This window comes from Astatotilapia calliptera, chromosome 22, assembly GCF_900246225.1.
Source record: "Astatotilapia calliptera chromosome 22, fAstCal1.2, whole genome shotgun sequence".
In the NCBI taxonomy this organism is placed as follows: Eukaryota; Metazoa; Chordata; class Actinopteri; order Cichliformes; family Cichlidae; genus Astatotilapia; species Astatotilapia calliptera.
In genome coordinates, this window is record NC_039322.1 from 23,453,054 (window position 1) to 23,470,191 (window position 17,138).

At 42.0% G+C, this 17,138-nt stretch overlaps 2 protein-coding genes across 7 annotated transcripts in view; one reads left to right on the forward strand and one right to left on the reverse strand.

Annotated features, from left to right (window-relative positions):
* The window catches only part of nhsl3 (NHS like 3), a 39,911-nt gene extending 29,430 nt beyond the window's left edge, over positions 1–10,481 (forward strand). For 5 of the 6 annotated variants that reach the window (XM_026155687.1, XM_026155684.1, XM_026155685.1 and 2 more), the window contains 8 exons: positions 1,845–2,003; positions 2,211–2,254; positions 2,364–2,499; positions 4,374–4,481; positions 4,574–4,737; positions 4,848–5,018; positions 5,151–8,586; positions 8,965–10,481. In XM_026155687.1, the coding sequence (XP_026011472.1) occupies positions 1,845–2,003; positions 2,211–2,254; positions 2,364–2,499; positions 4,374–4,481; positions 4,574–4,737; positions 4,848–5,018; positions 5,151–8,586; positions 8,965–9,005 (4,259 nt within the window). In that variant the 3' untranslated portion in view covers positions 9,006–10,481. The remainder of the gene's footprint in view (positions 1–1,844; positions 2,004–2,210; positions 2,255–2,363; positions 2,500–4,373; positions 4,482–4,573; positions 4,738–4,847; positions 5,019–5,150; positions 8,587–8,964) is intronic. The other variant, XM_026155688.1, reaches the window with a different exon arrangement.
* Positions 10,482–10,539: 58 nt separating this feature from the next.
* Positions 10,540–15,758, reverse strand: yars1 (tyrosyl-tRNA synthetase 1). The gene is made up of 14 exons (XM_026155691.1): positions 15,628–15,758; positions 14,989–15,062; positions 14,759–14,905; positions 14,495–14,670; positions 14,248–14,377; positions 14,025–14,105; positions 12,752–12,844; positions 12,499–12,634; positions 12,301–12,386; positions 12,077–12,212; positions 11,870–11,988; positions 11,588–11,781; positions 11,348–11,489; positions 10,540–11,234 (listed from the first exon to the last, which is right to left on the reverse strand). The coding sequence occupies exons 2-14, from the start codon at positions 15,043–15,045 to the stop codon at positions 11,124–11,126; spliced, it is 1,608 nt and encodes a 535-aa protein (XP_026011476.1). The 5' UTR covers positions 15,046–15,062; positions 15,628–15,758; the 3' UTR covers positions 10,540–11,123.
* Between the last annotated feature and the right edge of the window lie 1,380 nt (positions 15,759–17,138).

The following is a 17,138-nucleotide window of genomic DNA, read 5'->3' on the forward strand; positions in this document are numbered from 1 at the left end:
TCTCAATCGCAGGTCAAATTGACAGAAGGACGACTTGTTAGACTCTGTTTTGCTTTGCTCTGGCGTTTTGAGTGTGGGTTTTGTTATGGCACTGGTGTAGGCATGGTTGTTTACTTGAGGAAGAGCATCCACTCTCTGCTGTCCATCTTCAAGAAAAAGGGTGAGTGCCGACTCACGTGGAGGCTGCAGTAAATCTCTTTAACTTTGCTGTGATTGATTGTTTAACCAAGCTTTTTATCATACTAAATATACCTTAAAAGCAAGTACTGTTTTTTCATTTTAACTGACATCTACCTCAACAGTTCACAAACACACCGATGTGTAAGAATTAGTGTTGAAGGTAATTTGGAGGTCCTGTCTAATGAGATAAAGCTCTTTGCTGACTTTTTGGGGGGGAATCGTATTAATCAACCCAAATCCCTAAACCTCCTGCAGGGGTCTGGCAGAGTATCAGGGAGGGCTGCTTCTTCGGTTATTTGTTGCTACTGGTTAAAGTGTTACATATTTGAGTAATTGTCATGAGATGCTCACAGTTGTCAAGTGGAAGTTTATAGACTAAACTGAGTGTAGTCCATCCTAACTGGGAACCAGTGGGAGCGATAAAGGAAGGAAAAGGAACAACTCACGCTGACCCTTGCTCAGCTAAGATTTTAGCCAATTTGCATGACTGATTTCCCATGGAAATGACTTCCCAGTTCATACACAGTTGTGCAGATTTTCATGAATTTGTGGTTCAGAATCCTAGATGTAGCACTGTGATGTAGCTGCCATCACTGTGGTTAACACAAGAAGGCAAGAAGCCCCAATTTTATCCCACATGCCAAAGACATGAATGTTTGGTCAGTTGATTCTACGTTAGCTAAAGGTTTGTATTATTGCTTTTCTCTCTTTTTGTTTGCCTTGTGATGGACTGGCAACCTGTCCAGGGTGCCTCTTACCCAGTGTCAGCTGGGATCAGCTCCTTAGCTGTCATTTGACGTCGTGCAAAGCAGTCCTGCAGAGAGACAGAGCTTGGTCCAGTTCCCACACAGGAGTCCTGTTTTTGTAATAGTCTGTTTATTTGATCAGTAAGAGGTATGTGTGTTGTAGTTAATATTTCAGCAGGGTTTCTTGCAGCATCCTTGCATGAGGACAGATTATCGGCAGTAATCCCTGCGGGGTTTACAAGGAAGCAAGATACTGCAGGAGATTAGCCAGGCCATAGTTTACTGCCGAGGGCCTGGCCAGACTGGGATGTCTGCACGCCAAACTTGGATGAGGAGACTTAATAAGTGCGCTGCATTAAAGGTGCGCTGACAAACGCACATTCTTATCAGGTGGAAGTGAAGCAAGTTCTCTGTCAAGTTGATAAATGTCTGTATTTATGCTAACACCACTGCTTTCATTGGGATAGTGCAAAGAGTTGATGTCTCACTATTGTTTTAATTCTGAATAATTCTGGATAAATGCTGTTGCCAAAATTAGTAGTTCTGATGTTACAATATGTGTGAATAAAGGTTCTGTCACACAATAGGGTTCCAAAACAAATTGATATAAACTCGATATAACTCCAGTTCTGTGAGTGTGTTGCCCCTGCTCTAACAGGCATAAACCGGTGGTTTTGTGTCTTTGTTGTTAGCTGTGCCATCCCATTGACCTTGCCCTTGAGCAGGACAGTGATGGGTAGACATCACAGTTGTTGCAAGACATGGTTGGAGTGCAAAAATCGTTTTTTATAATATACCTGGACGTTTCAGTGCACGTTACAAAATTAAGACCATTCTTTTTGGTGAATTTCAGGCATTTAAAGGTATAAAATACCAAATAGATTTGACCTTTACTCTTTTTTCTTATTATATCAACAGCTGGTCCCAAGGTGAATGAAGACCAGAAGAGGTTGACAGTCCATTATACAGCCTCGCAGCACTACCAGGAGAATGTTTTCATTGAGGGCAGCAGGCCTCAGTACTTGGAAGACCTGCACACTGAAGCTCAAGAGGGACTCAAGATACAACAGCAGGAAGGTAAGGCACATTCATTTGATTCTTCATATCAATATGACATAACATAACATTTTGTTAGGTCTTAAACTGAAGATTTTTGTATATCCCACTTTATTAAAAAAAAAAAAAAAAAAAAATCTATGGTTACATAAATGATTGCATGTCTATATAAGAGTGATTGTATATGGAGCTTCAGTTTTTTCAAACTTGTCTGTTTTGATCTCTCAGAACACAAGAATGGAGGGAACTTTCCTGACAGTGAAAGCATTGCTGTAAGTGCCCTAAAAGCTCTGTGGATCATTTTACTCGTTATTCCTCAAAGCAAAGACAGCTACCTAACTACACACCTCTATGTGTGTCGGTGTGTGTGTATCCCTGCAGTCCACAGACACTCTTCATCCGGAGGATATCAACTCCAAGGATGGAGATGCATCTCCAGAGTCAAGAGCCAACTCTGGGAATACTGATAGCACAGTAACCTTTGCTGCGATGACTAGACCTGCACTTACCCGCCAAGGCAAGAAACAGCTCTGCTTGTGTGTGTAGAACTTGGAAAGGAGGGATATGTATTGCCTTCATCTTAGAGGAATAGGAGCTAATCATAGTGCCCATGAGAGCAGTTTGAGCTTTGTTCCTGAATTTACTGCTTTATGGTGAATCATAGGTGGGTACTTATTTAGCATGCACGTCTCATTCCAGCTACTTGGTGCCTCTGCAGTTATGGTGTGAAATCAAAGGAGGAGGAACTCGATACACAGACACACACTCATACTAACATACTCTTATGCACAGCTGAAGATTTTTTTTCTGTAACTCAAAGAGTTCTAAACATCTAAAGACATCACAGCAGCTCTACACATCACAGCTGAAGGGGAAAGCGTGCCATTCTGTGTGTGCATGCAGGGAGTCTAATTGGTATTCAGATCATATATTTACAAAAAAAAAAACTTAATTATCAAGAGAAGAAAAGTGCCTAATATATTTTACTTTATATATAATATATTTCACTGCTCCCAGTATTTAAGCACTGTTCTTACTGGCCACTTTTTTGGGTGCACCTGTTCAACTGCTTGTTAAAGTAAGTATCTAATCAACCAATCATATGACAGCATTCCATGTAGGCATGTAGACATGGTCAATATGATCTTCTGAAGTTCAAGTCTCAATCTCTGCTGCCATATTAGGATTAGGAAGGTCAGAATTTGGCATAAATAACATGGAAAGCGTGGTTCAGGTTGGTGGCAGTGGTATAATGGCGTGTTGGATATTTTCTTGCCACACATTCTTGCCCCCTAAGTTCCAAATGATCACAATGTGCACTTCTTCCAACAACTGGAGGTTGAAATTCCATGTCACAAATCATTTAAAATGGATTTCCTTAATATAAAATTGAGTTCATTGTACTCAAATAGCCTCTAAAGTGACCAGATTTCAATACAGTAGAGCACCTCTGGGATATGATGAAGTGGGAGATTTGCATCATGGCACATCTGCAGCAACTACATGATGCTATCATTTCAATACTGAGCAAAATCTTTGTTTCTAGCACTTTGTTAAATCTGTGAATTAAGGCAGTTCTGAAGGCAAAAGATGTAACTATTAAAGTGTCCAATGAGTGTACAACTTTTTTTAGTCATGCCAGCAATCTGGCCCTAAGATTGATCATCTCCCTTAAATATGTCAGTACATACTGGAAACATTACCATTAATCCTATATAGATATCCATGGCGCCTACATATGTTGTTGAAACACTGACCTTTCCTTGAGTGCCATCATAAAATGTGCATACATATTTAGAATAAGCTGCTGAAACTGGCTGCCAGCTCAGAATATTTAGGCATTAAGTATTTTTCTTAAATTTGTTTTTATTTTTCCAGAATCTGTTATGTATTACTTGAAAAACTAATGACATTTCCATCCATTTTATTCATACTGTTTGGTACTAATTGTCACTCTAATGGGCTACACCAAAAAGTAGAAGATTTTTAACCGCATACTTGCATCCCATTACTATGCTAGGATAATCATTATAGGCATGCTAGCATGTTGGTGGTAACATCTAGCTTAGGTAGAGCCTTAAAGAGCTGCAAATATAAGAGTAGATTCTTAGGAAGGATTAGCATAAACTTGCTCCTTCTCCCTGGTTGTGGGAATACCTGAAATTTGCTGCCACATTTGTCATAATGACCATAATTAATCACTATAAAGGACAGTCAACAGAATTTCAATTAGCAGTTAGCATGAACATGAGATGGGGCTTTGGCAGTTCTACAGCACAACCTGCAAAGCAAAGAATTCACAATTCAGTTTTTAATGTGCGGCGAAAAATCAGACAAGAATATTGAAGCCTGAAATGTGCACATGTGAAAGTTTTGTTTTTTTACTTACAGGTTCTACATTCAAGCCCCTGAATCCAATCAAAAGACAAGATAAGAGCAGGAAGAAGACCAGGAGAACCACCATCATGGGTATTCCCAACCAGGTCCAGAAAGAACTTGGTACGCTCAAAGTATTGTTCTTTGTTGATGATGAACTAAAACTATATTACCATGTTACTAATGGTGCTAACAGTGATATACCTTTTTCACAGGCCTAAACAGAAACTCCACCTTTCAGCCGCTTGTTTCTACTGAGGTCTCTGTCAACACACAGATCAGTAACAGCCAATCATCAGGTGTCATCACCATTTCTACAGATGATGGGACTCCAGTCGCAAATAAGTTGGGAGCAAGGGTACATGTTTCAGAGCTGGAGGTAAAGAGTTATTCAGAAAGAACCTATTCATTGTAAATAGCTTTGATATATGTTATAAGTTTAATATGCCTTTTATATTTCAAGAATGGTCCACTCCACTCCACTCTAAGCAGGCATTCAGAGGTGAAGAGCTGGTGAGGAAGCATCTCCAGGACCACCAGGACTTTGGTTCCCAGCTCTTTCCCACCTCCAACCTAAGACCCAAGTCTCTTGCAGTACCTGGCATGACAACATCCACCTCTTTATCTCCTTCAATGTTTAATTTCCTCCAGGAACCCCAGGTAGGAATTAAATCAAGCTGTTAGATAAGAAAACTGTCTTTAAATTAGTTGTGTGAACTTTGTTTTTAATTCCTAGTTGATTATTGGCAATTTGTCACATTTACATATGAAACATTTTCTGTTTTCTTTCAGGGGCCAGTGATGTCTATCTCTCCACAGGCCACTTACTTGTCTACAATCATTCCTAATGCTGTAATGCCAGCATCGATTGAATTCATTGAGATTGACCGCAGTACCAGCCGGACTCGTGGCAGCAGTGTCAACCATGGCAGCAGTGTCAACCATGGCAGCAGTGTTCGCACTGTAAGCAAAAGCAGCCTGGCATCTGGGGACTCGGCAGTCAGCCCCTTGCTATCCAGAAGATCAGATGGTGACACTTCCCAGACAAACCATTATCACAATGACTCCACACTGGCCACATCAGCTTCAGGGTCAAACTGGAGTGAGTCAAAGTCTTCTGAGACCATTATTTCAAACTCATCCCCACTGTCCTCCAAGGGTAGCACACAAAGCAGTAACTCTTCACAGAGAGTATGTCTAAATGGGCAAACCAAACAAACTGCTGGGGATCAGGACCTTGTTAGTTTCCGTAGCTCTGTTCATGCGATTAGCAGCCCTAGCGGTAAAGGTGAAAACCTTGTTACAAGACCAGCAACAGAATCTGGTGAATCGGTGGCGGTGGCTGCTGGAGAAGAAGCAAAGAATAAAAAGAAACGTAGCCTTTCAGTTATGAAGACCAAGCAACCTCCAGCACCACCACGTAGATCAAACTCTCTGCACAGTAATAAGATTAGAGGTAACTCCAGGGTGGTTATTGTGGATAACAAAAGTCTTAATGACTCTGCTTCTGGGGAGGTGACATTTACTAGAGAGAATATTGTACCAGAGGATGAGACAAAGTTGGTTTCTACAAATAGCACTAAGATACCTGAAGATGTATCAAACTTCCTTAGGTCAAGCTCTCCAGATTCTTCCACCAATCCTCTGAGTTCTGCTAAGGCATCTTCAAATGAAGATGGGCTATCTCCAGAATCTAGTTCCTCCCCACAGAAAGTTCCACCAGAGGATGGGAAATTTGAACGGACCATTTCTCCATCTAGTGGTTATTCTAGTCAGAGTGGCACGCCAACACTTTCTCCAAAAGGGATCTCCCCAACCTCCCCAGAGAAGCAGAAGAAGAAACCAGTCAAGCCGGAAAGATCAGCGTCGCGAGCCTCATCCTCAGCAGCATCTCCTTCATCCTCAGTTACGTCTTTATCATCTGGAACATCTGAGCTTGCCAATACAGAAGTTTCTGTGTGTAGCTCAAATCAGCCTCCACAGGGATCTTCACCAACTGTTGCTACAAAAGACCTTGCACTGAAGAACAATACCTCAACTTTTAGAGAGGAAGTAAATGAGCTATTGAACATCCCACCACCTCCTAAAGTCAAAGCACCATGTCCTCCTCCTCCAGAGACATGGGTCCACAGCAGACGCACCTTGGAGCTCCTCTGTGGGCCTTGCCCTAATGTTAAACAAAAAGCAGCACAAGTACAGGAAAGCACAAGTAACGACACAGGAACCCAGACTGAAACTAGGAAAGAGATGCAGGTTTTGGATCAAATTCAAACAGCTACAGACAAACCTATCATAGAACTGTCCAAAACTCAAGCAAAGCCTGAGTTACTATCAACAATGCATCCTGACAGAGTTCATGTGGTGCAGGAGGGTAAGGAATATCCAGAACAAGAAACATCTTTCGTCCAGGACAAAAGAAAAGCAAGCGTAGATGTTCAGCAGCAAGAACAGAGTAGTAGCTTTGTAATGAAGGAGCCAGAGAGTCAAGGGACAACTCCAAAGAAAGATCCCCCTCCTGTCATGAAGAAACCCATGACACTACTGCACAAAGGGGAAATGGTCTTGGCGGAGAAGTCAGTGGAGAAAGAGAACAATGTAACGAGTGGCACAGCAGAGGTCACTATATCTGTGGAGAACTACATGTCTTTAGAGAAAGGTGTGACAGCTTTATTTGACGAGAGCAAGGCTGAGATGGACAGAAGTGAAGTCCAGTCCATGCAAACACTTTCAATAGAGGTCCCCAGAATCAATAAGTTTTCTCCGCCACCTACCCCTCCCCCAGCATACCACCCGACACCGCCTCTATCAAGGAAAACACCTCCCTCAGCAGTATCTACACCTCCAAATGATTTACAAAGGGTACAGGAGGAGATCCACATTGTAGAGTCCTCCTGGCCACCTCCACCACCTCCTTTGGAAGGGGACTCTGTATTTGATGGAGTGGATGAGGTTGACTTTCCTCCACCTCCTCCTCCATCCATCATAACCGACAGTGCACCAGATGTGATGGCTGGTTGCGTCACAGAGTTGGGCAACCCTAATGTGCAGACTGTACAGAGTTCAGATTTGCACCCAGTTGTTCCACAACCAGTTATAAACGACACAGAACCAGTGATTGACGTGCAGGTTCCAAAATCTATAGCTTTTGAGGAGATTTCTTCATCTGTTTTAGAGACTGTATTGCCTCCACCAGTGGAATCGCCTCTTATACCAAGTATGAAAAGAGCAGAAAGCCCAGTACCAAACACAGCTGTAGATCCTCCCGGCAGTTTCCAGAAGCGAGGTTCTCTGCAAATTGAAGCTCCCCCTGTGTCCATCAGTACTCAGTTTTCAGCTCTGACTGTGCCTGTAGCGCCTCCTCTACCGTCAGATAATTTAACTCATGGAGTTAATTTCAGAAGACATTCCAGCCTAGCAAATCGAGATGCCAGGACCAAGGAGCTCCTCTCCCGCCACAAAAGTGTTCCCATTCCCAAAGAGGATGCTAACATACCTCTTGTCACCCCTTCCCTGCTTCAAATGGTTCGCCTGAGATCAGTCAACATGACCGAAGATCAGGTGCAAAGTCCGCCAGAGGACAAGTCCACAAATGAGGAAGCACCAGTTAAGGATAATTCCCCAGTTTCTATCCAAGGATCTCAAAACATTCCTCAAAAACCCATCCGCAAGTCTTTGTCACTGAAATCTCCCCCTCAGGCCATTAAATCATCCTCTGTGACAATGACCAGTCCTTCAATGCGCTTACAGGAAGCCATACGAATGAAAACTGCAGCAATGTCTTCAAGAGATGGTCTGCCCTCCAAACTGGGTGTGAAATCATCGACATACAGCTGCGTCAGTGACCCAGGAGCTTTGCCACGGAAATCACACGAAGGATATGACATGCACAAGTCTCCAGCTTCTACTGCTAGCTTTATCTTCTCTAGGAGCACAAAAAAGGTTGTCATAGAGACTGCCTCATCCCCTGACGCTCAGGCAAATCTAAAGCAAAGCTTGGCAGCTGAGCTCATGCAAGTGTCCGATCAATCCAAGGCTGCTGTGTTTACATTTGATGGAGTGAAGTGTGATAAAGTTCCTCCACCTGTAGCCAAGAAGCCGACGCAAAGCAGCATCAACTCTTCACCGAGTCTTCCGAATTCTTTGTCAAAGATGGAGGTCAATGTCAAAGGGAATGGAGCAGTAGTAGGAGGAGAACATAGGAGTGGAATAAACCTGTCTGAAACAACAAGTAAGTTTATCATTATATTTGTGCCTTCATTGGTGTTTTTGCTGCTGAGTTTGCAACAGCTTCAAGGTTTGTTCTGTACCAGCATGAATAAATAACTCTTCCAACTCTTGCCATGAAAAAGCAGAATGCAAAGCAGAGGTTGCAGAATAAGAGTCACCTCCGGCACAAGCCCAGTACAGATGCTGCTGGTTTGCCTACAGACTTTTTTTTTCTCCAGTTAAATGCGCAAGCATGTGCTTTAATTAACCGTAACCTGAAGCTCGTGATCATGTCTCAGTAATTCGATTAGATTAGGAAGGAATACTCATCAAGCGTGTTCCTGTAACTGTATTATGGTGATGCTATAATGTCTAACCACCACTTGTCTTCCCCCTCCAGCAACCAGAGTAACAGCGGACACAATTGAAACACTGTTCTGAAAGACTTCTTTGGTGATTAAACAAGAACCAGGCTGATACCAGAGGAACAGAAAAAGGACAACTCACAAGAGAGACTGACTGGCATTAAGAGACATTAACTAAGTGTTTGTGTGCATTTCCTCCAAAAAGCCTTAGCCTGTATTGGCCTTCCTTAATATTTATGCAAAAAAAAAAAAAAGTATCACTCCCAATTTCTTAAAATAGCTTTATTCTGGAGTATTTTTCTAAAAATATAGTTTATGTCCTACTGAGGCCCCTCAGGGTGAAGCACTGTACATTGGCTGAATTGCAAATATTTAGCTTGTGTTAGATCGCCTCCCAGAGGTTCCATTAGGTAGTTGTAATTTCAACTCAGAGAAAACGACTTGTCTTCGAAAAAAAAAGCATTTCTGTACATAGATGGTCTGTTTCCCCCTCCTCTTGTATTATATATATTGCAATATTGTCTGACAAAAGCATCCACTGTAGGACAGGATATCCATTCCTTACTTAGACTGAGTGAAGAAATTACTGAGCTTAGCATCATTCACGCTTTTTGGTGTGGAAAGCATTTGTCAAAAAGGGATGCCGCATACTTAAGAATTCAGTGTTTTTGTTTTCCCGAGATGCACTTTTGTAAACAACATATGCTAAATAGTTCAGACTTAACAGAATAAAAGCATCTAAATACGGGAGTAGGTGAAATATCAAGTAGATGCTTTTTTTTCTTTTTTTTTTAGCAATTCTTGGGTGACTGCAAAGCCAGCTCATCAGTATCCTATTTATTTATGTGTGATTGTTTTCACCAGTAGCACTGTCAGTCACCTTTTCCTACCAAATATGAAATATTTAAGAATTTGTTTCATCTGAAAACCACCTTTAGGGCTACGACTGGGGTGACTGGCCCTGGAGGACCATTACACTGGAGCAGGATGTCAGTGTTTTCAAAAGCGGACCTATTATTGTAATCCCTGTGAACCAAAAGCTCAGACATCACGCCTCAGTTTCAGATGGCATTTTTTAGTTTTGGATGTTAATGTAAGTGAGAGTGGGGAATCTCAGGCACACAGCACTGAGTACACAGGCCTGTTAAGGAGCAGCCAATCAGGAGAAAGTTTGCTTAAACTGAGGGGAAAGAGACAAAAACAACTTGTTTCAGATGGTTGATGAATTAAAGCCTGGGTTTAAAAAAAAAAAAAAATCATTATTATTTTGAACTGTGAATCATGCAAACTACTTCATCCATTGATAAAGACATGCAGCTGAAACTGAGCACGATGGGTCCACTTTAATACATGTTCTGTAACTCTGTAAGCCTTTTTATGGTGGAAAACAAATACAGCTCAATATATTTGCACAAAACTTTCCCCCTCTCAGAATCATTGATGAGTGAATTACACGGACTCCTCACACAGGGTCAAAAAAATCTCTGTTTTGCTGATTATAGAGAAATATGTGCAGTTATTACTTCTATAAATAAAATTTAAGTGTATTAAACTGTTTCCTGTGTTCATAGTTCAAAAACTTTCTCACGGATCACAAATGATATTCTCACTCAGACTTCAACCAGTGTTTATTACACATTAGAGATGATGATGCATGGTTTGATTATAACAACTAATGTTCAGATCTGGATTTCTGTGCAACATTAGTCAAAATACAACCGTCATATAGTACAAGGCATATTGATTTTTAGATACATAGGATGTTGGGAACCCATAAAACTATGCTTAGTAAGCAGATTTGGCAGATTGGCCACAGTCCTGATGTTCAAGTTTACCATGAAGGCAAACAGTAAAACAGGTAACTAAGGAAACGTTCAGTCCCTTTTAGGAAACCCGAGATATTTTTCATTGGCTACTTCCACGAATAAGCTATAAAGACCAGAGTCCTTTAACTGAAAAGGCCCTTTCTTCCCCCATATGTGTACTAGTAACACTAAACAACTTCAAAGAAAGGAAAAGTAATGAATCAGGTTTTCAGAATTTGTCTAAGAGAGTTTAAAACATGTAAGACACAAGGCATCATGTGCCGTCACTCTTCAGGAAACATCCAGATGAAGCTCGATGCTGCTGCCATGGCGACTCGATGGAAGTACTGTTGCTGTGGCGAGCAGGAGCAGCTTCAGCGTTTGCGTGTTTAACTGATGTTCCCTCCTTTGAGCGTCTTACATGTGATCTGCCCCAGTTTGGTCATCAGCTGCTTGTCTTTCCACTGAGCTACACACTCGTCTGATATCTTTAGGTCAACCTAAAATACCAGATAACACACATGATTTTATAGTCTGTACTTTAAATGTTAGCTCTTTAGTAGAGGGGGAAAAATACAGCGGTTTAACGTTAAACATACATAAAGAAACATACCTGGAGTTTCTCCCACACCTTCTTCTTTGGGTTAAGTCTATCATCTGGCTTGCCTGACTCATACCCTTCCACAAAGACCCTGTCCCCTGGCAACGAACCTTCTGGAGGATCCAGAGGCTCCACCTTTCTGGGCTCGCCCTCACTGGAAAACAAACAGAGATCGGAGGAGTTGGAAATTTAAGCTAAATTTCACTTTGTGCAAAAAAACAAAACAACCCAGCCCCCAAAAATGAAACTCACATAGAGGCACACAGCAGCATGGCTTGAGACTCGATCCCACGCATCTTCTGGGGTTTCAGATTGCACAGCACCAACACCAGTCTGTCCTGCAGGTCCTCCTGTGAAATGTAGGCCACCAGCCCACTGACTACCGTCCTCGGCTCAGGCTCTCCTACATCGATCTTCTCCAGGTACAGAGACTCAGCGTCTGGATGCTACAGAGGGGGGAAATTATTTTTAAGTTCCACAGTGATTATCCAATGATGTAAAAGTTCTGATTATAATGAAATGACAATAACTTACCTTCTCCACACTGAGGATCTTTCCCACTCTGATGTCCAGTCTGGATGGAGCCAGCTCATCGTCCTCTCCTCCACCACCATCTCCTCCTCCTCCGGCCTTAACGCCCTTCCCTCCTGCTTCTAATAACACACAAGTAAGACAGCATTAAGTCTCAGTATGAAGCCACTCCCGCTTTAAGCCACAGCAGCCACACGGTTTGACACTGACTTGTCTTTGAGGGATCAGGATAGGCGTTGCTGGTAAGTTTACGGAGCTCAGGAGACTCGAACTTCTTTCTAATTGGGTCCAGTAGCTCATTTAGTGCATCCTCCACAGAGGCCTTCAGGTCTCCAGGGTGGATCATCTATAAACAGCAGTTAACTACAGGTTAAACCAGAGCTCGTTACGGGAAGACTTCATTGTTCAAATAAACCAGTTAAGGCGTCCTTCACCTCTGCAACGAAGTCCTTCTCCACTTCCTCAAACACACTGTAAACTTTGTCTCCGCCCCACTTTGCATCTCTCTTGATGGAGAACACTGAAACACAACAGTACAAATGATCAACTCATTTGATTATTCAAATTGATTTGCCGAAAAAAAAGGAAGTCTGAAGCCAGGTTGCAGGAAGAGATTGAAAAATTGTTTCTACCTCCTCGTAGAGGGAAGAGGACATATTTGACAAAAGAGAGAACTCCATTGTTCTGGATGTTGCCCGGCTCACAGAAAGCCTTCTTCAGCTTCTTCTTTACATCCTCTTTGGAGTCCAGGAGATCGATTTTCGATTCCTGGAAGCAAAAACAGATAATAAAATGAAGATGGACGGAGTGTTGAGAAAATTTCCCGTCAAAATCTTGAACTCCAATCACTTCCTTCCATGACAAACTAAGTTTATATGACCTTACCTCTTCTGAAGAGCTCATCTTAGCCCCCGTCAGCCCCGGCACCATCGGGTTCATCAGGTGGGCACGTTTAGCGTAGCCGAGAGAGGGCAGGTACTGCCGAACAACACAGGTTAAAAGCTTGAACAGCTGAACGTTATCAATTCTGTACTAGTCTGTTATCACACTTTCACATGTAACTAAATATAGAAGCTGACATGAGAGAAAACCTTAAAATTCTCAGAAAGGTAAAGAACTGGATCTGACGCTCTGATAATAACAGAATAAATGTTCTACATCTTCTATAACAGAAAAACTCGTTTGGCTTTTTGTGAGAGCACCACGACCTTTGAAGCATCAAAGTCAGGCTAACTTCGGGGTTAAAAAAGTAATCCCTACAGCACACTACATTCATAAGAGTGCAGGAAGAGGAAAGTAAATGAACATCCCATTCCTCTCTGGATGTAATATAATATATACAAATAGCTCAATTATGAATATCCAGAATATCACAGAGATGAAATATATATGACTGACAGTTAACTCTAACCAGTAAAGTTGGTTTATTTGTTACTTTCACTTTAGAACATGTTTAAAAAGGGTGTAACTATTGACTTTGTACTGTGCCTTAGATGGACGAGTTGTACTGGGATATAAGCCACAAGCAGGAATGATTTCTTTTGTCACTCGGTGGTGCATTTGTGGAATCTCAGTCTATCGTTGAACGTGCTCCTGTGACTAGCCAGCACGTCATGGAGTGGGTGGGAGGTATTGTCCACTATTTTCCTCATCTTATATATTATAAGAGATATTTTTATATCTCTCGCGGATTTCCTCCTTCAACTTTGTTTTCATATTCTCAGTGCGTTTTTGCATCAAGTAGTGAAACCGGTTTGATGTTTACCGTTTACTTTCATAGTTTGCAAAGTGCGTGCCGCTTACAGGCAAACCACTACCACACTATTGGCATACAGCTGCTCCCTTTTTAGGTAACAAATCGTCATTGGAAGCTCACACACCGCTCTCGCACTCAGACATAAGTGGGCTTAGGCCATTGCTGCCCACACTAGCAAACAGAAATGTATCACTATATCACCAGTTTCACAAGATATACCAGTGTTATTGTGGAAGGTATGATAAGTCACAGCACTAATGTACTGGATTCAAAGGAATCCAGTACATTAGTGCTGCTAATGACTAAAGAGTCATTAGCAGCTGTGCGCTGCTGGGAGGCTGCAGAGGACTTGAGCTAAAACTAAAGGAAAAACCTCTGTAAATGTGCAAAGGTGTAGGATACCTTCTCTGCCAGAGTGAAAATCTTCCTCTGGTCAACACCTCCAAACTGAGCATCCACTTTCAAATACTCCTCATCCAGAGCCTGAGGGCATGAGGAAAAACACAAGATACGGTTACTGTGAATAATACTAAGCTGTGACACGGACACATCTGAGAAACTTCAACTACTGCATTGTCACAGTGTGATGACACCAGCGTCTCAATTCTATGAACAGCATTACTACCTGTAGGCCGGGGTACAGCAGACCACTCAGGAGAGGATGCTCCACCTGTTTCACCACCTCAGCTCCAGCCTTCTTAGCATCGTGCTCTGTCACCATGGAGGACAGGCGGTACACATCCAGAGTGTACTCCCTGGAAAACATGGTAACACCTACATGTTCAGTATGAGCTGCAGCTACAGGCAAGTTTTAAGAGACTGTAAAGTTGAACGAGTGGATGTCAGATCAGCCTCTGAATCAGCAAACAGACCTGCTGAGCTGGAAGTCAGTTCCTTTGACAAACTTGAGTTTATCCAGAGGCACACTGATGCTCTCCAGCATGGCCTTGATAACCTGCTCATAGTATTTGACCCTGAGCTCCAGCAGCTCCCAGGGAGCTTTCATGTTGTCTAGGTAAGCATGCAAGTCTGCAAACAGAACAGTGACCTAAGGAAAGGTAGAAGAGGGAGTAAAAAGGCTGTTTTAATTTAATAGCAACTACAAATAAAACCATAGTCAGCTCTGCCACACCCACCTCACATCCAGCTTTGAGGAAGTCTGCTATCTTAGACATGGGGACAAAGTAAGCTACGTGGGGTTTGCCAGTGGTTGCTGTGCCCCAGTAAACCCTGAGCGCTCTCTCCTGAAGGACCTGCTTCACCTTCTCCTCTCCAAGGACCTCCTGCAATACACACACACGAGCAGAAACATGTGAGTGTGACCTGTATGCTCCAGTAACAATGAGCAGCTGCCTGCGTGTCCCACCTGGAGGTTCCTGGTGATGAGGTTAAATTTCTCATCTGGACTCAGCTGATCTGCCATGGCGCTGGGTACTCCGACTATAACACAAGCACAGTGGTCATCCTCCTGGGGTTCTTAATAAGGGAGTTCCAGTTAAATTGCTTTCGGTTTATTGTTGATCTTGGCTACAGACGGGTATGACTAACATTCGCCTGACTGCCATGTTTTTTTCCACTGAAACAAAACAGTAATGCATATAGATTTTGCGCGTTTTAAAAAATTAAAAATACTGCAGCTCAGTTTGCCGTCTATAAGCCGTATTCATGTAATAAACTTCACTTTGATGCTCCATAGGCTGTGCAGGCTAGCCAATGAACATAACGGTAGTTTTGAAAAAGACGCAATTAACCCAAAAATAAAAATGAAAAAGCACATCTTTCCCCGGTAAATTTGCTAAAATTCAGCATGTAGCCTATAAATTTAGCTAACTTCCACCGATGAATGAAGGATCTAATTAGCGAGAAAACCATGTGCAGCTAACGTTACCTATCTCCTGTGGTTATAATCGATTCAGCTGCTTTTTTCTAATTGCTACATTTTTTTTGTTTATCTCACAGCAATGTCGTTCTACGGTAAAATCACACTGCACAGTAGCCGACTTACCTCAAAACCGTCTCCTTTCAAAGAGTCCTGGGTGAGAGAAACCGGCTGAACGGACCGGTCAGTGTTGCATCAGCGACAGCCTCCGCTCTGCTATCGATTCTAGGCGGAAGTAATCGAGTTCAGAGTGCAGGTCCTACCGGTTGGTAAAACTTTTTTCTTTTTTGCCCTCCAACATCCTTACACTAGGAAATGAGATTTATTGGAAAAACAACGATGATAAATCATTACATTTCATATAATGATCAGAGTGTTAAAAGTTAAGTGTTAAAAGGCTCTGTCCACTTGTTTTTTTAAGAATTGTCTAATCGTTGTCTGAAACTGAAAGTTTAATTCCTGTCAGAGTACAGTACTCACTTATATTCTAATTTTTTCTTCTACTCTTGTCAAGCATTTCAGAGAAAATCTTGGGAGTGATCAGGTAATTATGATCTAATTACAATTGTGATACTTAATAATTTAAAGACAATGGCAAACAAACTCTTTTTTTTCTCCCAGGGTGGCCAGAGGTTGATGGATTGTTGGGGAAATGCTGGCAATAGTTCAATGCACCAGAGAAGAGTCGCTGACACCCAAGGCAGTAGCAGTAGAACCTGAAAGATTCCTCCTCTTTAAAAAACAAAACAAAACAAACAAAAAACAGTCCTTGTTAGGACTGTAGGAAGCTTTTTACGCACTTTTTTTTTTTACGCAAGACAGATATATGAATGAACAGAGAAGCGTTCCAAGTAAAACTGGTCTACTAAAGTTTCTGACATCTGAATATTTGCTTAGACTCGATTCTTTCTCTTGTCAGATAAGTCTAAAGGGCCTAAAGAGTTCACTCTGCCACTTTTAGATCTGTGCTTGTAGTAAAATTAAGAACTCATTCTGCTGTTGGAATTTGAATTTCAGTCACCTCCAGGATTTCTTGGGTGCGCTTTAAAAGTGCTCCAGACCCTCCTGTCACTAAGGCACTCGGTGTGTTGTGTGTATGACCAATGTCACCCTTGACTTTTAGTGAACTGTTTCTGGAGCAAGAAAGAGGCGGACCCCAAGGGCGTAGATTTGGCATGAACGGAAGGGACATGTCCAGCGATTATTGAATTGTCCCCACCAATAATTTGATCTCTTCGAGTAAAGAAAAACAAACCCGATAGAAAGAAAAAAAAAAACGATCTGTCAATGTCTCATTCACCCAGTGGTGCAGAAAGAGTCCTACTGCACAACAGGCGGCACTATTAGTTCTCTCAGTCTCAGAGTAGCATTTCTAATTTTGATTGAAACTGTCAGAGAAAACGGCAGCCTCGAGCAGCCAGGATATTAGTTTACAGAGGCTGTTAAAATTATATGTCTAACGTTAAAATGTTGGTGACACAATAATTTCATCCTAATGGCACTGACATATTCACAGGGTTAATTTTTGAGACAATATATCATGAGGTAGTCATGATTTTACAAATATTCCACCTTGTAGTGCAGTTTGCACAAATTGTTTTACAAATGCACTCACCCTACAAACATTACTGATGAGT

Bases quoted from the DNA above. Each gene is read 5' to 3' on its own strand.
- yars1 (XM_026155691.1), bottom strand. From the start codon at position 15,045: ATGGCAGATCAGCTGAGTCCAGATGAGAAATTTAACCTCATCACCAGG. The intron at 14,906-14,988 runs GTGGGACACGCA...TGTGTATTGCAG, and splicing joins TCATCACCAGGAACCTCCAG to GAGGTCCTTGGAGAGGAGAA. The intron at 12,845-14,024 runs GTATCCTACACC...GTTGTTCGGCAG, and splicing joins TTTTCACTCTGGCAGAGAAG to TACCTGCCCTCTCTCGGCTA.